At 44.9% G+C, this 21,758-nt stretch overlaps 1 protein-coding gene across 2 annotated transcripts; it reads right to left on the reverse strand.

Annotated features, from left to right (window-relative positions):
* Positions 1 to 222: 222 nt before the first annotated feature.
* PPIL1 (peptidylprolyl isomerase like 1) lies at positions 223 to 20,511 on the reverse strand. 2 transcript variants are annotated; one of them, XM_045071138.1, is made up of 5 exons: positions 20,203 to 20,511; positions 18,952 to 19,036; positions 17,293 to 17,447; positions 2,015 to 2,083; positions 223 to 1,437 (listed from the first exon to the last, which is right to left on the reverse strand). In XM_045071138.1, exons 3-5 carry the CDS (start codon positions 17,444 to 17,446, stop codon positions 1,217 to 1,219), a joined length of 444 nt encoding a protein of 147 aa, XP_044927073.1. In that variant the 5' UTR covers position 17,447; positions 18,952 to 19,036; positions 20,203 to 20,511; the 3' UTR covers positions 223 to 1,216. The 2 variants fall into 2 exon arrangements, with proteins under 2 accessions (XP_044927073.1, XP_004740092.1); XM_004740035.2 differs by lacking the exon at positions 18,952 to 19,036 and having other exon boundaries at positions 20,203 to 20,510.
* Positions 20,512 to 21,758: the final 1,247 nt, after the last annotated feature.

Raw genomic sequence — 21,758 nt, forward strand, 5'->3', positions numbered from 1 at the left:
CCTGAGCTGAAGGCAGGAGCCTAACCCATTGGGCCACCCAGATGCCCCTAGCACTGCTTTTTTAAAGTCAGACCTGCTCTTGAATAGAAGTCCACTGGAGATGCACAAGCCCGAAATTGGAATATTGAAGCTGAGCCCTGCAACACTACTTCAGATGGTTTACAGGTTAAAATGACTGTTAAAGCTTCATACAGTATTTAAAATCAGACCACAACAGCAATGTCAACCATCAGTGGCATTTTATTTGGGAAGTTTCTATGTATTCCATAGACATTCACTTCCTTTCTCTTACCACTCTCCCCACTCGTAAAAAAAAAAAAAAAAAAAAAAATCAGAAAGACTTAAAAAACTTAACATAAAAAATCCTTATCTAGTTTCTCTAGTCTTAGGTTAAAAAAACTTCAGTGGGGCCTCCCCTTCATGACAATACTGCTTTTTAAGGAGAATTCATAGTCTGTCCTTAAGCTCGCTACAGACTTCTACTCCTTCCTGGGGAAAAAATGGTCAATGTTTCTGCTGTCTTTTAATAAATTCCTTTCTTGATTATTACACATTATCATTCCCCACTTGACACCTTCTTAGAAACTTGATTGTTGGATGCATTTTTCATTTGGCAAAAATTCAATGTGGCTTTGCGTGGGATGTCTCAGTGTCAGAAACAGCAGTGTTGACGTTCTGGTTTTGAGAGGGAAAATATATATAGAGATGCATACATTCCCGGAAGAACAAATGTAGGAGACTGAAATAGGGTGTGCACAGAGTTAAGAAGGCTGATAGACACTACTTGGTTTTGAATTCTGTGGCTGTCAGCCACCAAAGCCTGCGGTGTAGGCCAGAATAGAAATCCCTGCAGGAAGAAGTTTGGTTCGGCACTATGGAATGACAGAGTTGGTTTCCTCTTGTTCCAAGTGCATCAGCACAGACACGCCCAAGGAGGAGCAGTATATGCTCATTTGCAATGAGCGGTTCACTGTAAGTGATCACTTATGAGCATTTCTGCAAACCCTCTGTCAAACCTAGGCACTGGGGAAAGAGAAAAGCAGCATCCTCTCAAAATATACTTCCAGCTCTAACTCACCCAAGACCCCAGGTCTCCTTAGCTTTGTGATTTGCAAGGCCAAAATGAAGTTTAAGTACATGTCACTCTAGGTCATCCAGAAGCTGGTTCACTGGGGCCATCCTGGAAGATCCAGGCATGCCCTCGAGAGCAGCAAGCCTACCCAGAAGGGTACGCCTTAACAATCTTCACGTCGTCCACAGGGCGGTCCTGGGAGTTCGTTTCCACCATTCCTACTCGATTCACCATTCCTATACCTTGGCAGACGCGGCCAAAAATGGTGTGCTTGCCATCAAGCCACTGGGTAGGGGCAAGCGTCACGAAAAACTGGCTGCCGTTGGTGTCTGGCCCTGCATTGGCCATGGCGAGGATTCCAGCCCCTGGTGGGTAAAGAAAGAAAGTAAGAATAACCCCCAGAGCTCTAGCTGGGCACATGTCCCACCATCCCAGACTTTATTCTGGCCTCCACAATTAACCACAGGACCCGAACACTCTTCCCCCGAGGGCAGGCCCTGCCGTTACACAATGGCCTGTCACCGCCCTACCACAACAACTGCACCTTCCTAGTCTTGGCCTACTCCCCAGCTTCTCTATCCATGATGATCCCCACAAACCGCTGGACCATGTCCCCAGTGCCCTGCAAAAACCCAGCAAGGTCTCCGGCTGCTTTGAGGAAGCTTTCGTTTATCCTATAGTTTCTAAGAGCAACAACATTCGACAGAGTCTAGAACATTCGGACCAGCACTGTGAATTACGCAGGAGAGAGAGGTGTCACTCTCTCAAACCCACCAGGGCTCTTTGTGGCGCCGCAGCTAGGCAGCTCCGTGGCACCCTGCCACGGTATCAGGCATGACCCCAGAATCATGAGCCAACAGTGAGCCAACAGTGAGCCAACAGTGAGCTTTTCAAATTCACTCTCCCTCCCCAAAACCCAGCACAGCCAGATTACATACTTACCAGTGAATTTCAAGTCTGGGTGAAGTTCATCCTCAAACTGCTTGCCATAGATAGATGCACCACCTCGACCTGCCAGATTAGAAGATGAGAGACCATCTGTCAGTCCCATGGACTCCCTCTCAGCAAGAAGCAGTGAGCATGCCTAGTCCCCCTGCGAAGCATGTGTTGCAACTACAGAGCCTAGCGGCAGAGTCCAGCACTGGCACGCCATATTCGTTCAGGTAAGAGGTTTCCTTTCAAAATAACACCAAGAGTGTTTTCTCTTGGGTATTAGAGTAATACATATTCACTGTCAAACATGCAGAAAGCATAGAACATTATCAGAAGAACATTAAAGTTCCATAGAATCTAACCATCTATAGACAACTACCATTTTTAAGTGGATGTATTGATAGATTTCTAAATTTTTAATTTTTTAGGAGTATTTAATTAATTAATTAATTTTAAAAGATTTTATTTATTTATCTGACAGAGACAGACACAGTGAGAGGGAACACAAGCAGGAGGAATGGGAGAGGGAGAAGCAGGCTTCCTGCTGAGCAAGAAACCTAATGTGGTGCTCGATCCCAGGACCCTGGGATCACAACCTACCTGAGTTAAAGGCAGACGCTTAACGACTGAGCTGCCCAGGCGCCCCTTTTTTAGGAGTATTTTAGACAGGAGTGCCCCCAGGACTTAACTATGTGCCCATCACAGACACTTTTCATCAATCAGCATTCCTCACCGCTGAGCTTCCATCTGTATCCCACCAACTCCGAACTCCAGGCAGCCATTTTTAATGGATTAGAGATGGCACAAAAATTAAAACCTATTTGCTGTCCTTGATGTCAGTGAAGGAAAATAACATTCATTTTGGTCAACGATATCCAGCTTAAGGAGAAGAGAGATGGTGGCCAGTGGCAAGTGGCAAAGAGGAATCCTATTACAGTAGATGGAGTCTATTGAGAGGAGAGGTGGTACATCACAAGGATACCGTGAGGAAACATGGCATTAGGAATGATTCACTGGCAACATCGCCACCACATGCTATTTATATTATGTCCACAAGAGTGTGGTGCTGTGCGCCCAGGTTCTGTTCTCAGCGCAAGATGATATAACAAATATGGTTTTCCCAGTGGAAAAAAATGCCCTAACAGGAGACCACTCTTAGTCAATTATTTAGTAAAATAAATATGACTGGTTGAGCTACTTTGGTTTCTCCAAGATGACAAAACAGCCTGGAACAAAATGAACACTGCGTTTATCAGCGTTCTCCGCTTGCAAACAGCCCGGCCACAGGGAGCTCCTCCTTCTACAGCCTTCTGTGAAAGTAGGGTGTGAAAAGCACCATGTCCCCCTTCTCTCCCAGGCCCTCCCAGTGAAAATCCTTGCATTACCTTTTAGGATGTTCCACCAAAGACATCATGTTATAACCCCTGATTCTGGAAGAAAACACTTTGTCTTTTTTTTTTTTTTTTTTAAGATTGATCACAACCTGAGCAAAAGGCAGACGCTTGACTGGTTGACTGAGCCACCCAGGCACCCCTGGAACAAAACACTTCTAAGAGGTGCCTGGATGGCTCAGTTGGAAGAAAACACTTCTCATGCGAAGAGGAATCAGGGGTGAAATCTCCCGCTTAGCCCAGCTACCTACACTTCTGGAAAAGTACCCAACTACTGAACTTTGTAAAAATTCATTCCCCAAATCCCAACCTGCTAGCGTACTTCTAAACAGCAATTAGGTGACCAGCACATGCTCTCTGACTACGGAGTTCCAGCCCGAGACTGAGAGTAGAAGGGGTGGTGAGTGAGAGTGCTAGGGCTGAAGATAAAAGAGAAGGCTGAGGGGGCCAACTGTGCTCAAGCCCTAAGCCTGGGGCTTGAGTAAGTAGAGGGTGAAGTTCAGGAGTGGGCTGTCCATCGGGGTCTGAGCCTTGGAAATGTGATCCCTGTAAGCTGGGGGCCACTGGGATGAAAGCGCGGGGTCCCTGCCCTCTAGGTACTCAAAGCCATCACATAAACGGCCCTGTGAACAAGAGGGCTAAGGGATGGGCAGTCAGGAGTCACAGACGAAGCCGGGGGTTTGCAGTCAACAGGAGATGGGAGGAAGGGCCCAGAAGTCCCTCTGTACTCACTAGAAAGAGTCAGACCAGCTGCAACCAGTTCGGGGGTCTCTACAGCACCATTTCTACATAATATGTTATGGTTTCATAACCTAATTCAAGTCAGTAGGTTCTGCACTAGAATGTCAGAAAGACAAACACTTCTAATCAAAACACTCCTCTGGGTGTGTGGAACAGGAAAGAGATGGGAACGGGGCCGCAGCAATCTAAGTTTGACCATGTGGAGAGGGCTGTGCAGATGCCAATGAACACATACAAAGCTGACCATCTGGAGGCTTCGCCATCAAAATTTCACCATGTGCCTTGTATGGTGTGGGTATGACAGGAAATAGGCACTGATTGGGTTTCTGAACTCTGTACCGTGTTAAGTTCTTTTATTCTTCTGTCCCTTGTTTTCGACACTTAGTCTCTGTACTTAGTGTTTCAGACCTACGAAGGAGACAAAGAACATGACAAACAGCACCTTCCCTCCAGGGAAGAGTGTAGCAAATCCAGTCCCAGAGCCCATGTCCGTAGCCCCTGAACTCTGTGCTCCCCCCATCCCTGCAGCTAACAACGGCCTCAAAGAATCACATCTTGGCCTCAGGCAACTATTGCGGTGACTAAGAGTCTATCACCTCCATGCATTCTCCCTTCTACCACCTATGTATGCGTCCCTAAACAAATGTATTATTGCTCTGCATGTTTTTAGGGTTATACAAATGCTATTAGACTCGATGTGCTCTTCTGCAATGAGCTTTTCTGTGTTCACCACTCTAAGCGATGTTTATGCATTTGGCTCCGAGCAGCTCTCTCTAGTATTCATTCCACTGCACGACTGTTAACACCAGTCTTCTCTACGCCGATGGATATTCAGGATCCTTTCAGGGTGCTTTTGCTGTTATGAACCATGCTGCAGTAACCACATTCGTACTATCTCCCAGACGCACATGCAGGCACTCAGGGGCTATGACTCATGGCGGATAGGTGGGGTCACAGCTTAAACAGTTCCCCATTATGACATGTCCTCAAATATCTTACCAGAAGTGGCCTATCCACACTGCTCACTCTTACTGCTCTAAGTCCTCCAGCCACACTTTCTAACATTCGTCAGCCTTAGAGGTGTCAGACTGCTTGTGTTTTAACCTGCATGTCCTTGAAGGTGTGCAGAATTTCATGTTTACGGACTATTTACCTTTCAACCTCTGGGAACAGCCACTTATCTACCGAGTGATTTGATATTCATACACACACACACACACAAAATTGGTATATTATTAGGATTCGTATTCTGGATACTAATCCTTGGTCAGTGAATGCTTTTGCAAATACTTTCTTCCCAGTAGATTTTTTTTTCCACTATTTTTGGGGTCTTCTGATGCACAGAATTTTTGCAGTTGAAATTCATTTATCTTCTTATGATCTGTGCTTCTGCTCTAAAAAAATTTTTCTCTTATCCCCCGGACTCCTCTGAGGTCTCCTCTTCCTGCTCACTACCTGTGGAAACCTCTCACAATGAACTGGAGTGGCCCCTAAGCCATGCATGGTGGTCTCTCACACAAAGATTACCACACTTGGTGCTACTTATCCCCACCCGTCCCCTGCCACAGCTGATGGACCACGGATTAATATCTAGCCCTAAAGTGGTCAAGGGTGGGCCAATGACCCATTTGGAGGCCTAGGTGAAAGCTCTGCCTGAGGCACCCGACACCAGAAGGCCATTAACCAAACCAATCAAAAATCTCTCTTCTGGCAAGAGAGCATCTAACTGCAGATTAGCTGTCCTCTGAGGATTTCTAACACCTTCTCCATGGCCTGCCTCAACTTCAGAGACAAGGGATGCAGGTACTAACCAGTTCCTTTTGCAACTCAGAGTGGTCAGATTACCCAGCTCTGACCTACTGAAACAAAGAGAAGCCTGCTCAGTAGTTTCTGGGAAAGCTACAGCTTTCCTGATAAAAAGGGACAAACAAACTCCTGTTGTCTTTCACCTGTAGCTCTTTCCCCATCTTCCTTCTTTGAAAGCAGAGGTGATGTCAGGAGCAGCAGCAGCCTTCTTGCAACCACAAGACAAGTTTGAGATAAAAGGCAACACATTCACAATGGTGGAATGGAAAGACATAGCAAACCTGGGTCCCTGACAACTCTGCTGGGCAGCTGAACCAACGCCTGAAACTACTTACCTTCAGACATTTGTTATGTGAGGAAAAAACAAAAGCTCTCTTCCTTTAAGCCCTTGCTGTGGAGTTGTGTTACTTGTAGCCAAAAGCATCTCAAACTGATACAGAGTCTTCAGAACGGGAAACTAATAATGAACGGGAAACTAATTGGTGGAGCTGCTGTTAGGGTTTACCAGGGCAAATGCCAGATACCAGATCTACCACAGGAAATGATGTTACCAAGAGGCTTTGTAGTTCTTAGGAGTACTCTCTTCCTCACTTGCCTGTGGGGCCAAAGAGATCCAGATTTCTCTCCAACTCCATTACTTACTGGCTGTGGAACCTTAAGCAAGATACCGACCCTCTCCTAGCCTCAGTTTCCTTATCTGAAAAATGGGAATAGCGGTAGTGCCTCTGTCTCACAGGCTTGTTAGGAGACAGTTAAAGGGAGCTCATCATCACTGATATTACTTCGTTTGCTACATGTTTTACACTATGGGGATTTCTGTGCACTCAATAACCTAGGCATCTTCTGGGAGAGGGAACTGCAGATCGAGAGGAACAGTTCACCCTGGAGGCTGGCCTGCCTGGGTTTGCTGCAGTTCCCCTATCGGCAAACCTCCACCACTCCCTCCCTCTCCGGCTCTGTGAGTGTAATTCTGCTTGTTTCACTGACAGACTCTGTGAGTATAACTCCACTTATCTTACTGACACAAAAGCAGAGGCCTCTCACCACCAAATCCACTTCCCTTCCTACGCGACCACCCATTTACCAACCTTCCTCCCTTATGGATACATTGTATGAGTTTGCTGTTCATCCAGCCAATCCATCACCATGTCTCACATCAATCCATTCACCTTTAGGGAACTTTGCAACTATAATTCCTCCCAGTCCTGTATCAAGTTTTCTTTCTAGTGGATCATTCCTATCAGCATAAAAAAAAAGTGGTATTAATATTTCCTGTCTTAAAAAATAAACATAAAGCTCCATCTCCAAGTATCCATCCCCCCATGTCTCCACATCCCTTCACAGAAAAACTCAAAAATAGCTGTCAGCCCTTGGTGTCTTGGCTTCCTCTCCGGCCTCTCAACGTTCGCTCTCCGTTCAGACTTTTGCCCTCAGCGCTCCACGACCTGGCTCTTGTCAAAGCCATCAGTGAATGCCATGTCATTAAATTCAATGGTCAATCCTCAGGTCCCACCTTGCCTGCTCCACGAGCAGCATCTGACAGCTGATGTCACCCCTCTGGAGATCCCGCCTTACTGGTGGCTCCCCCTATTCTCTACTGGCTCCTTCTCTTCTGCCCCCTCTCCTTGCATAAATGAGACCTACATTGATGTCTGAAGACCTCCCCTTCAAACCTGCTCCCTTGCCCCTTTAACTTTCACCGTGTTACCCCAACCAATGTCCTGAATGTCTAGCTCTGTCTTCGCATCTGCTTCCCAGAGGACCAGAACCAACAGAAAACACTATCACCCTAGTCCAAATACAAAAAGCTGTGGCTTTGACAACAACAAAAGCTCTCAATTGATCTCCTTGCTTCCAGGCTTATCTCCTCCTTTCCACACCAGTTGATTCTCCACGTGGAAGCCAGGAGGATTCTTTTAGAACAGGTCTCATCAGAGCAGTCCTCTGCTCAAAATCTTACAGTGACATTTCATCACAATTAGTACAATATCCAAACTCCTCATGACAATGTATGAGACTCTAAGACCTGGTGCTCTGCTACTCTCCATAGGCGTCTCTTACCACTCTTCCCCTCATTCACCTGCTCTAGACATACTGGTCTATGGTCTTTCTTTTTTAAAAGATTTTATTTATTTATTTGACAGAGAGAGACAGTGAGAGAGGGAACACAAGCAGTGGGCAGTAGAGAGGGAGAAGCAGGCCTCTCACTGAGCAGAGCACCCAATGTGGGGCTCAATTCCAGGACCCTGGGATCATGACCCGAGCCAAAGGCAGACACTTAACAACGGAGCCACCCAGGCGCCCCTGGTCTGTTGCTGCTTCTTGCCAAGCACACTCTGCTCTAAGGCCTCTGACTGCTGTTCCCCCTGGAGTGTCCTTGCCCCTGACACTCTCAGGCTCACCACTTCACTTTATTCAGAGCTCTGCTCAAATGCCATCTTATCAGAGGTCTTCCCTAATCGCACTATCCAAAATAGCACCTCTCTCGCTCTCTATCCCAGGGATTCTCAACTCAGGGTGACTTTGTCCCTACGAACATGTGCGGAGACATTTTTAGTTGTCACACAGAGGGGTTCTACTGGTATCCAGCATGGTAAGGTCAGGGATACAGCTAAACATCCTACAATGCACAGACAGCCCTCTACAGCTGAGAATTATCCAGCCCCAAACGTCAATAGTGCCAAGGCTGAGAATCCCTGCTTACACAGTATTTCACAGGGGCTGTTTTATTTACTGTTTTCTCTCCCCAGTTCTTAGAACAATGCCTGGAATATGGCAGGAGTCCAAAAGACATTTATGAAATAAGTTAACAACCAAAATAAATAATAAATGACATCTTTTTAAGCTCCTATTTTGTGTCAAGCCTGTAGCGGCCATTTTACAAACACCAGCTCATTTACCGCTCACATCTTCATGAGGTGCACACAACCAAACCGCACTCTGCATTTATAGCTCAGAAGGCTCAGTGATTTACGTTATGTCTACATTTAATAAGTGTTCCTGTGAAGTTCAGAGTCAACCCCAAACCCACCAGGCTCTGCAACCCAGGCTGTTCACCTCATGCTATTGGACCTTGCCATACACTACTGCTGAGTTACATTTCCCCACATTCCCCTACATTCTTGAGTCTGGGATACTTTTCTTATCCCAGACTCAAGAAACTCTGGAACCCAAAGCAGTTCCAGAATGATGTTAGATCAAATCTGAACTCTTGTCTGGGCGTCTCCATGAACTGGTCTGAGCTTAGGCACCGGGCTAATTACTCTCTGCACTTTGTTCCCAGTTGCACCTTAACTGTTTCCTAAACATGCAGTTCAGGAACCTTAGAAATTGCATCATACACATTTGTCCTGGACATAAAGAGGTGGCCAGATGATGTCACAGAGCCAGTCTAGCACGTGAGACACAACATATGGAGTCCTGCGTTCTCCTTCACCCTCAACAGGTCTCCCCATCACTTGTGCCTCTGCTCTGCATTCTTTCTTCCTAAATCTAAAATGCCCTTTCCCTGTCCTCCTAATAGTTAAAATTCTACATTTCCTGGGTGCCTCAGTTGGTTGGGTGACTGCCTTCAGCTCAGGTCATGATCCTGGAGTCCTGGGATCCAGTCCCACATCAGGCTCCCTTTGCTCAGTGGGGAATCTGCTTCTCCCTCTGACCCTCTCCCCTCTCAAGTTCTCTCACTCACTCTCTTTCTCTCTGAAATAAATAAAATCTATTAAAAATTTTTTGAAAAAGAAAAATTCCACATTTCCTTCAAGGCTCACCTCAAAATATGCCTCCATTCCATGCTAATCCTACTCCCTGTACTTTTTCTCTTTTGATGAACTAGTCCAACCTCTGTTATATGCATGACCCAGAGCGTGCCGCCATAAATTTGCATAGCATATTATTACTTTCGAGTTGTTTCTTGTAAGAACTATCTTGTCTTCCTGGCAGAGAAGGGAGCACTACCAGGAAAAGAGAGTGCCTTGGCTTCTAACGCTTAAGTTTCTTCATGGGACCTAGAATAGCACAGGATACCCAGCGGACTCTTGTCAAACAGTCATCAAATGAATAAAATTAACAATGAACTTGCTGTTCACCACGTTCAATCTCAGGTGTTCCTGGGACTACCAAGAGGAAACGTGAAATCAGAGGGAGGGCAATGCATGACATAATCAGCACGTGATTAATCACCGCAATCACGCCAGCTGGGGAGCACTGAGAGCCAAAGCGCAGAGCATGAAGAGCCAAAGGAAGGGCTTGACAGGCTGCCACATCTTACAGGGAGGAGAGAAAGCGGAGAAGTCAGTAGAAGCACATAAAAAGATACTCGGACAGCTAAGGAAAAAGCCAGTGTACAATTATTATAAGAAGAGAAATTTAAAAGTGGGAAAATGGTTTAAAATCCAGCGGGCAGGAGTGCCTTGGTAACTCAGTGGGTTAAAGCCTCTGCCTTTGGCTCAGGTCATGGTCTCAGGGTCCTGGGATCGAGCCCTGCATCTGGCTCTCTGCTCAGCAGGGAGCCTGCTTCCTCCCTCTCTCTCTGCCTACTTGTGATCTCTCTATCAAATAAATAAATAAAATATTTTTTTAAAAATAAATAAATAAAATAAAATCCAGCAGGCAGTCAAAGGTATTCGAATTGAGAAAACCCTGGCAAAGGCATAAATGAAAAAACTGTGGAAAGAACGGCTGCAGAGTAGCCAGACGGAGGAACAGGTAGGGACAGAAATAGTACACTGGCTTGCTAATGAGCCCAGGATGCCTCATGCTGCTCATCTGAGATGTTTAGCAAAAAATGTGTCACCTAATCAGTGAGTGGTTCACATCAGTGACCCAGGAGGGCCTAACTCTTGTTTGCCTTCTACAGCAGACCCGCCAGCTCCATCATTCATTATACTTGAGGCTGGATGCAATTACTTGGAAATCTTTTGACTGATTGATTCAATCTCATTAAATCTGCATCATGGTGGGGCGCCTGGGTGACTCAGTCATGAAGCATCTGCCTTCGGCTTGGGTCGTGATCCCAGGGTCCTGGGATTGAACCCTGAATCAGACTCCCTATTCCATGGGGAACCTGCTTCTCCCTCTCCCTCTGCTACTCCCCCTGCTCGTGTTCCCTCTCGCCGTGTCTCTGTCAAATGAATAAACAAAATCTTAAAAAAAAAATTGCCTCATGGAAATGTGACATTATGAAGGATTACAAACCGATTATAGAAACAAAGGGGAGCTCTGCCATGAGCAACTCACATCGGAAGTCACTTCCAATTCTTGTACCCTCATCATGGACTCTCTCAGCTTACCGGTGTTATGAATTATAAATTTTATCTCATGAAAAGACTGAAGAAGAAGACAGGAAAGAAATACATCAAAGTATTTACAGGACACTTTCAGATAAAGAAGTGGAGTGAAGGGCCACCTTGGAGGTTTAGTCAGTTAAGAATCTGTTCAGATCATGATCTCAGGGTCCTGGGATCCAGCCCCCTGGGCTCTGCGCTCAGTGTGGGGTCTGCTTCCCTCCCTCTCTCTGCCCCTCTCCCTCCCATTACCTGTGCGCTCTCTCTCCCTCTCTAAAATAAGAAATCTTAAGAAAAAAAAAGGGTGCAGTAAGGCAGGCTTAGCCCCTGCCTCCCCTAATACCCTGATGACACAAACACACAAAATTCTATTTGTTTCCAAGCCCCAAATTCACCTGCATCAACCAAATAAAAAGGAAACAAACTTATTACAAAATTCCTGAAAAGAGTCACCAAGGAAAGAAATGAAAGTTTCTTCTGCCTGCACTCCCTAAAAGTGGTAATCAGGAAAGAAGGAGAGTAACCCAGAGAGGATTCTTACAAATACTCTCCGATGCTGAGAAGCCAGTAGGAGGGTGGATGGGTTGGTGAGGCTAGAAAAGTTAGAGCAGTGCCAGAGGGCAGAAGCCTGTGCATCCTACTAGGGCTCGGGAGCAACACGGCAGGCTACCAGCACCAGGCAATTTGTGGGGCGTGGGGGAGCCCTGGGCCGTGATGGGGTTCAGGTCAAACTACCCCCAAATATGGTGCTTTGGCATACTGACTGTCAAGTTGAAGGAATCTGAGAAATATCAGGTACAAGAAGGTCATTCCGACCTTCCCCAGAAGTAGGCCCTAAGACCCTCCTGTGAGAGGTGCTGTCCCTATACCAGGGGGAAAAGAACATCTCATCTCTAAGACAGAAGGGCTCCTGGAGGAATCGAAAGAACAGGCCTTGCTGCTTCCCTCAGTTTATTTTTTTAGACTCCCTTCATCCTCCCACATTTTCCCACAAATTTCCACTCTTCGTCAAACCTAGCACAAAAACACTCAGGTACAGCCACTTCTTTGGGTCTTCATTTCTTTATCAAGGCCGCAGTGTCATCAAACTTACAGCAAACAGGGGCACCTGGGTGGCTCAGTCGGTTCAGCATCTGTCTTTGGCTCAAGTCCTAATGTCCTGGGATGGAGCCCTGCCTCAGGCTCCTTGCTCAGCGGGGAATCTGCTTCTCCCTTCCCTTCTGCCCCTCCCACTGCTTGTGCACAATGCCTGTGCATACCTGTGTGCTCTCTCCCTCTTGCTCTCTCTTGCAAATAAACAAAATCTTTAAAAAGAAAAAAAAAACTTGAGAGCAAACAGATTTGTATGCTTTTCTCTCTTTAATCTGTCTGGTTACAGAGACCCAGCTATGAATGAAAAAGGGTAGTAGGATCTTTCTCCTCCACCACGGCTATTCTCAGGGGACCACCCAGTGTCCCAGGTTGGGGAAGAGGGATACCACTGGTTGGTGGAGGAGACCCAGGGACAGGACTTTAATGGAGGCTGGGAAAACCAGAAGCTAGCCCTCCCATAAGGTGCATTCGGCCTTAGCTCTCCTCCCCACCTCATCAGGCTGGAATAAAATAAAAAGAAAGCAACCTAGCATCTGGAATGGGGAAGACAACTGTCTTCCACTTATACTGTATCTGAGCAGATAAAAAGTACGGACAGCATCAGTGCCGACATAACGCACAGATAAGATGGAAAGAGATGGCACAGAAACTCTGCAGACATATTACAACAAATGGAAGGAGAAAAAGAAAGCGTGTAAGTAAAAAACAAAACAAAACAAAACAAAACACACACCTCAGGAACTCAGTCTGGGAGAAAAGAGAGTCCACAAAGGGCTTCTCTGCAGTTGTTTCAAAACTAGAGATGCTTCAACAGAAATAAGAATCCAGCGGTGTCTGAGTGGCTTAGTGGATTAAATGTCTGCTTTCAGCTCAGGTCCAGATCTCAGGGTCCTGGGATCGAACCCTGCATTGGGCTCCCTGCTCAGTGGGGAGCCCGCTTCTCCCTCTGCTTCTGCCCTTCTCGCTCTGCCCACCCCCACCCCACTCTTCTTTCTTGTGCTCTGTCTCTCTCTCTCTCAAATAAGTAAAATCTTATCAAACGAAAGACAAATCCAATAAAACAAGAGCTCAAAGACAAGATAATAAATCAACAGATCAAGGTGAAAAGATTGCAGAGCTAAGGAAACAGTGAGAGCCCAATGATAGCAACACGGAGCTAATCAATCACACAGAGCGGTAAAGAACAGAACAGACGTGACTAAAAGTTAAATAAGGCACAGAGTAAAGGTCTGACACTAATTCAGTGGATGCGGGAGGAAAAAATAGAAAAACATCATCTCACACCCTCAGAAAAAATGTAAGACAGGGAAGGCAGAGGTCATGAAACAGAGAATAACTGGTTTCCTGAAATACAAAATCAGAGCCAGTAACAGAGAAAATACTCAAAAACACAAATCAAAACATTTTCCCTGAGCTGAAGAAAGGAGTTACTCTGGCCTCAGTATTCTCCAAAGCCACGCTTAAAACCAGAAGGCAACAGAGCAGAACTGCTGAAAACAATCTGAGGGGATGAGTGAGGCCCAAGAATGGCAGATCCAGTCATGGTCTTTTTCAAATTCTCAAACCGGCCTGAGTTACCAAATATAACATCCCGCAGCCCTTGCAATACAAACTACTCAACAGGAAATTCTGCCCTCCAGCACCTGGGAACGGAATAGCCTAATGGTGGGCACCGAAACCTCGGAAATGCAGGACCCATACTGCAACCGAGGGAATCAAACACAGGGTGGAAAATGTACTCTGACAAGGAAAAAGAGTAATGACAAAAACCGAGAGCAAGGGAGAGTGTGAGGTAATAAAAGATATACAGATATATCTACATGGATCTATATGCCTGTCCCTGATTCACAGCAAGGAGCTCCTAAAACTTGTCATTTCCTAAGTGATAAGAACACTAGGAATATCTGTGGTTCTTACATTAATCTTTGACCCGTCCCTGAAACAGGGCTTCTAAAACCCTTTTGAATTCCTGAGGGATAAGGGCACGAAAAGCATTTTTTGTTCTAATGAGGCAGGTAGACTCCCGAATGGCCCCTGGGTGAGGACTGGTCACCAGAAAGACCAAGCCACAATTAGAAGCTTGGAATTTTCAATCCCCACTACCCTCTGCTTCTCCAGAGAGAGGAGAGGAGCTGGAAGTGGAGGTAATGATCGATCACAGCTACAAGAAGCTGCCTCCACAAAAATCCAAGAGTACCAGGTTCAGAGAGCTTCCAGGTGGGCAAACACAGTCCTTCCAGGAAGATGACACACCCAAATTCTATAGGGACAAAAGCTCCTGCCCACAGGACCCTCCCAGATCTCTTCATCTGGTTGTTCATCTGTATCCTTTACCATATCCTTTAATAAACTGGTAAACATGTTTCCACAAGTTTTGTGAGCTGCTCTGGCAATTAATTGAACCCAAGGAAGGGGCTGGTTATTGGAACATCTGATAACCTAGGCTTGAGACTGAAGTGGGGTAGGGAGCAGGGGGCAGTCTTGTGGAACTGGGCCTTAACCTGTGGGATCTGATGCTATCTCTGGTTAGATGGTGTAGGAACTGAGCTAAATAATAAGACTCACTTGGTGTCACAGAACTGCTTGTTGGAGGGCAAACCTCCATGCATTTGGTGACCAGAAGTGTCAGAAGTGAAGTGATCTGTGTGAGTAGTAAAGGAGACATGTAAGAGAAAAACACAAAAGGGAAGAACTAGGTTTCTCCCAACACAGAAGGCAGACAAAACGCAGTTTTTCCTAAACAACAAGAATGAGTAGAAATTTAAGTACTAATTGCCCCATCCTTCATAGCAGGAACCCAACTATTTGATTATATATATAAATAGCATGCATGACATAGCCTATTCCCTTGAAATTATTTCTGTTTAGCTAGTTATCCATCCATCCTTTTGACTAGGTATCTGAAAAGAAAAATGTCTAGAATAATGGCCACCAAGAGTTAACACTAATTGTTTCTAAGAAGTGGGAATGTTGGGACTGTTGCAGAATAATTAATCACTAATAGTGGTTAGAAATCTTTAGGAAGTATATTTATGAGTGTTCTTTTTTGTAGTTTTCTATATATACTGTATTTTCAAAAAAGATTTTACTTATTTACATTGAGAGAGAGTGATCAACCAGGGAGAGGGGCAGAGGGACAGAGAATCTCAAGCAGATTCCACTCGGAATATACAGCTTGCATGGGGCTCAATCTTACCACCTGGAGATCATGACCTGAGCCGAAATCAAGAGTCTACTGAGGGGCGCCTGGTGGCTCAGTGGGTTAAACCTCTGCCTTCAGCTCAGGTCATGATCTCGGGGTATGGGATCCAGTCCCGTATTGGACTCTCTGCTCAGTGGGGAGCCTGCTTCCCCCTCTCTCTGCATGCCTCTTTGCCTACTTGTGATCTCTCTCTATCAAATAAATAAATAAAATCTTTTTTTTTTTTATAAACATATATTTTATCCCCAGGGGTACAGGTCTGTGAATCACCAGGTTTACACACTTCACAGCACTCACCAAAGCACATACCCTCCCCAATGTCCATAATCCCACCCCCTTCTCCCAAACCCCCTCCCCCCAGCAACCCTCAGTTTGTTTTGTGAGATTAAGAGTCACTTATGGTTTGTCTCCCTCCCAATCCCATCTTGTTTCATTGATTCTTCTCCTACCCACTTAAGCCCCCATGTTGCATCACCACTTCCTCATATCAGGGAGATCATATGATAGTTGTCTTTCTCTGCTTGACTTATTTCGCTAAGCATGATACGCTCTAGTTCCATCCATGTTGTCGCAAATGGCAAGATTTCATTTCTTTTGATGGCTGCATAGTATTCCATTGTGTATATATACCACATCTTCTTGATCCATTCATCTGTTGATGGACATCTAGGTTCTTTCCATAGTTTGGCTACTGTGGACATTGCTGCTATAAACATTCAGGTGCACGTGCCCCTTTGGATCACTACGTTTGTATCTTTAGGGTAAATACCCAGTAGTGCAATTGCTGGGTCATAGGGCAGTTCTATTTTCAACATTTTGAGGAACCTCCATGCTGTTTTCCAGAGTGGCTGCACCAGCTTGCATTCCCACCAACAGTGTAGGCAGGTTCCCCTTTCTCCGCATCCTCGCCAGCATCTGTCATTTCCTGACTTGTTGATTTTAGCCATTCTGACTGGTGTGAGGTGATATCTCATTGTGGTTTTGATTTGTATTTCCCTGATGCCGAGTGATATGGAGCACTTTTTCATGTGTCTGTTGGCCATCTGGATGTCTTCTTTGCAGAAATGTCTGTTCATGTCCTCTGCCCATTTCTTGATTGGATTATTTGTTCTTTGGGTGTTGATTTTGCTAAGTTCTTTATAGATTCTGGACACTAGTCCTTTATCTGATATGTCATTTGCAAATATCTTCTCCCATTCTGTCAGTTGTCTTTTGATTTTGTTAACTGTTTCAAATAAATAAAATCTTAAAAAAAAAAAAGTCTACCAACTGAGCCACCCCGGTGCCCCTACACTGTACATTTTTACACATGTCCATATATATTAAAGAAACTGAATGCCTCTGGTCATAAAGGATAGACAGAGAACAACTGACAATGACAAAGAAGAAGAAGAAGAAGAAGAAGAAAGACTGCCACAGAGAGTATCAAATTTATCTAAAGGCAAAAAAGCAGGAGCAGGAATCAGCGGAGAGAAGGTGCAGACTGAGAAGCAAGGGGGCCTTAAAACTAACGTTACCATCCACTGATTTCACTAATAAATCCCATCTAAATGACAGTAACTCCCAGATTTGGACCTCCATCCCAGACCTCTCCATGAACTCCACACTCGTATCCCCTTACTTATTCAACATCTCTACCTCAAGATCTGACAAGTATTTCAAATGTAATGTATCCAAAACTAAAACCAAATTCTTGATTTTTCCCCTCTGCACGTACTCCTCTCTCAGCCTTCCTTATTTTGCTGAATTCAGCCAAGGTCGGCTTAATTATACCTGTTCCTGTTGGGTCACCTCCCTGGATCATGAAGTCTTTGATGATCCTGTGGAACTTTGTGCCATTGTAGTAACCTCGACGTGCCAACTCAGCAAAATTCTTACAGGTCTTTGGAGCATGCTTCCAGTACAACTCCAGCACAATGATCCCCATGCTGCAGGGGAAGAGGAAAGTAGAGCTCCAGTCAGGAACAAGGTCACGCAACAGTAATGTTATGGGACTGATCCAGGACTCTCTATTTTCAAGTTTATATTAAGTCATGAAATTGTAATACATATCGGATTTCACGCTGGGCAAAGGAAAACATTACAATCACAATGTAAATAACTTAAACACAGGTATCTTCTTTGAGTAAAGCAGACGGGAGATTATGGTACTTATTTTAAACAAAATAACTGTGGACAACTAAAAAAAAATTCAAACTAGCTTTATATATTAAAAAAATCTTTGATCGTGGGAAACCAATATAACCAACTCTTAAATTAGGGGGGAAATTACACTTAATTTGTAATTTTTTTTAAGAAGGACATTAACATATCAGGAATTTATACTTATTTATACATGTATGAGTTTCTGGGTGGAGGTAGAAACTGGATAATGGCAAACAGGAAGGCTTTCAATGAGTACCTTCTTTTAAACTTTTGTATTTTTGAAACATGTAAATATATTACCTATTTGTAAAAATTTTAATGTGGAAAAAAAAAGTACAGTTTGTGTGTGTACTTAGGAGGGGGTGCAACAAACGAAAAACATGATTATTTCAAATCTCTAACCTACCAAATGGGATGAGCACTTTTCCCCCTTAAGTACAGCAAAGGAAAAGAAAAAAGCAAAAGACTTTAGACAGGTGCCTTCCCCTCCACTCCATCACTCACCTAGATTTTAAGCTCCAAGAATGTGAAAATTGAGGCAACTCTGGATAGCCTGTATACCCAGTGCCAAGCACATTGTAAGCACTCTGTAAATGTGTGTGTGTGTGTGTATACACATATATAAAATGTGCTAGAATATAGCTTTCTAAAACCCTTTCTACCAGCAATTCATCCTTCACACTACTAAAATTCAACAGGGATTAACACCTACTCTGTACAAATTCTAGGTGCTTTTGCCCTCATAGAGCTTATATTCTGGTGCAAATTTTTTTAAATACAGGGAGTAACTTTTTGGAATGGCAATCAGGAAATACCTAGACAACTCTGAAATCTGCATACCTATTGGCAGCAATTTCAACTTCAAAGTATTCTATAGCAAAATTTACAGATGTGCCTAAGGATCCAGTATGTGCAAGGGTCTTTATTCTAGTATTTATCATAACAAAACAAAACAAGAGGCAATTTAAGAGTCCCTTAAAGAGGAAATGACTAAAATACAAAATAGCAATGATGTGGGAAGCCATATTAACAAGTGAAAGGAAAGCAAATTATAGGAAAAAATATATATACAGTATGATCACGATCCTGTTTTTAAGAAACAGAACATTAAAAAAAAATGTCTATACATTCACAGAGAAAGATGTAGGTCATCCAAAGAACTATTAACTATTTCTACAGGAAGAGGTGGATTTCATTTATTCTACACACTTCTACACTGCTTGGATTTAAATTTCAATTTATCTTGTAACTTAAAAATGTTAACAGGTGAATTCAGAAATTACTTACAAGTTGAGGCCTGACGAAGTAGAATTTTGCCATACACGGTGGGGAAGATGACCAGAGAGCAAAAGCAGCACCTGAGAACCGTGTTCTGCGGGAAAACAGCATGGCCAAAAGCAGAAAGTTGACAGAGAACTAGGGCCTGGACCTAGACTACTGGTGCGGGGATAGCAGAAGATGTAGCTAGAGAGCTAGGTAAAGGCCAGATGAGAAAAACAAACAAACAAACACCCCGAATGTCAGACTACAACTAATCTGATATTGCTGTAGCAGTAAGAAGTTACTTAAGGTTATTTGTCCTACTTCCAAAAGATAGGACTATCTCCAAAGAGGCAATGGAATCAATGGGGCTAAAGAACCCAGCAAGTGAGGCAGACAGACCAGGCTCCAAATGAGGTTCCCCTACTTACTAGATATACGGGTTTGGTCAAATCATTTAATCCGTTAATTCTGTCGTTTCCCCTGCTAAAATGGGAGAGAAGGTGGAATAACACCTGCACGATTTGAGTTGCTAAGTGGATTAAAATCAGTGAGATGGGGGCGCCTGAGTGGCTCAATGGAATAAAGCCTCTGCCTTCGGCTCAGGTCATGATCTCAGGGTCCTGGGATCGAGTCCCGCATCCGGCTCTCTGCTCAGTGGGGAGCCTTCTTCCCTCCTCTCTCTGCCTGCCTCTCTGCCTACTTGTGATTTCTGTCAAATAAATAAATAAATTCTTTAAAAAAAAAATCAATGAGATGCTGTACGTCAGGGGACGGGGACAAGAGGGCTGGTGCTCAATGATACCGCTCTTTGACAGTGGGGAAATGTGCTTCTTCCTATGCCTTCCTAGTAATTTGGTTATCCAGCTGAACTATTTACAACGTTAGTAGTTACAGATCTGCCCCTTTCACTACACTGCAAGGTCCTAAATGCAAGGCGGCGTGTCTCCTGCCGCTATATCCTGATTCCAGTCCCGACGTCGCCTGCTTGTAGACTCAACACACGCTCGTCGAACGAAGGAATGAATGAACCAGGGGGTGGAAGGAGGGCAAGCAGGAAGCTGTCGCTGAGGTTTCAGAGCGAGCCGGTGCGGAGCTAGGACGCGGGCGGTGGCGGTCCCCATTCAGCTCCCAGGCGGCCCCCACGGCCGTCCCTGCACGCTTCCCCACGAGGAGGCCGTGCTCCCGGGGGAGTGCACGGGGAACCCAGCCCCGCGGCAAAGCCCGGGCTCCGCATTGCCTCAGCCAGCCGAGCCCCAGAGGTCCCACCCCTCTCACCTGGTCTCCAAGTATACGTTGGGCGGCTGCCAGGAGTCTGGGGGTATCGCCGCCATAGCGCAGCCGACGGAATCTTGCAGCAAAGCTACTTCCGGTGTTGGTTCCCGGGGACCCTGCGCTACTGCGCGCACTTCCGGTCTCCGTCGTTCAACCTTTGCGATGCCAAGATTTGGGGGACTGAGACAAGGATGAAGAAGGATCCCCCTTCCAAGGCCGGGAAGCTGGGATGCGAGATGAGAAGAAGCTGATGGCAAGGACGGAGAAAAGTGCAAGCTCCATCGTAGAGGTGGTCTCTAGGTTGAAGAGACCGCGACACTCTCCGGACGCCCTGATTGGTTCGTTCAGGCGTGGAAGGCGGGAACAACCAGCAAATCTGCACTCCGATTGGAGTTAATATCCTAACTTTCAGTTGGCAAGATTTTCTAGTTCCACAAAAGGGCAAGGTCCTGAAAGGGGATGGGAATGAGTCGCTAGTCTCTGACATTTGTAAGGCGCTGTACAATTTGCGTAACACTACACTTTACTCTTGTCTACTCCACAAAGCAGTCCTGTAAAGAAGATAATATTGTTCCCATTGTTCAGTTGTGAAAACTGAGACCCAGCGGTGAGATGACTTGCTCATGTGTCCATAGCCTTACAGCGAACCCGAGCCTCCACCTTCCAAAGAGTCAGGGAGAGTGGAAGGGGAAGGGCCAGGAAGAAAATGCGGAGGAAAAAGAGACAGGAGAACGAAGATCAAAGGGATGAGGGCTAAAGCAGGGCTCAGAGTGACTGGCTGGGATAGATGGGGTAGAAGGTTGTTGGGAGGGTTTGTTCAGGACTAAAGAGAGGCAAAGTAGAGGTCCTGCGAGGTTTGGAGGAAGGACGAGAAGGAAATGGGGTAAGTAATCACATGTTTTAGATGCTTTGCACACTCGGTAATAATGATGTTAGCCAATGAATTCTTACTTTATGTCAGGCATCGAGTTAAGCACTCGTGTGTACTTTCACATGGTTAAAATCAAACACAAATGGCGACCAGACTTGAAAATCTCCTGAGCAGGCAAACTAGTTTAGTCATATAAGCAAATCTTAATTTAGCTTGTTCTGTATAATAAGCAAAACTTATCTTGGACCACTTCTTGTTAACGCCTCTGGATATCAAAAAGGAAACTTAAAAATGTTCTCAAAATGGATGTGAAATAACTTCTTGTAACTCATCCCCATCACTAGGGAAACTCTGATATTGTAACAGATCTGAAGAGTAAAAAGCCACTGCCTCCTCTCATGATATGAAGTTCTTCATGATAATATACCTCTCAACCTCTCATCCCATACTCAGTTTGAGTGGTTCCAGTTTGCAAACTATTTTTTGTGCATGATGAACTTTTCCTAATTACTATTTCAGTGGTGCAGTGGTTTTTCTTCTGCTATTTCTGAACTTTTGACAACACTTCAAAACCTTATGAGATAGCTATTACTATTCTCTTTTTCCTTTAAGGAAACCGAATCTTACAAAGCTTAAGTAACTTGCGCAAAGTACTACAGCTGTGAGCCCCCGTGTTTAACCACAGTTC

Source organism: Mustela putorius, unplaced genomic scaffold (genome assembly GCF_011764305.1).
Source record: "Mustela putorius furo isolate JIRA1106 unplaced genomic scaffold, ASM1176430v1.1 tig00003983_pilon_pilon_pilon, whole genome shotgun sequence".
Lineage (NCBI taxonomy): Eukaryota > Metazoa > Chordata > Mammalia > Carnivora > Mustelidae > Mustela > Mustela putorius.

What these genes read in the sequence shown, in the direction of transcription:
- PPIL1 (XM_004740035.2), bottom strand. Translation starts at nt 20,258, where the DNA reads ATGGCGGCGATACCCCCAGACTCCTGGCAGCCGCCCAACGTATACTTG. An exon ending in AGGTGACCCAACAGGAACAG is followed by an intron (nt 2,084 to 17,292) that starts GTATAATTAAGC and finishes CTAATCTGGCAG; the next exon opens with GTCGAGGTGGTGCATCTATC. An exon ending in CCCAGACTTGAAATTCACTG is followed by an intron (nt 1,438 to 2,014) that starts GTAAGTATGTAA and finishes TTTACCCACCAG; the next exon opens with GGGCTGGAATCCTCGCCATG.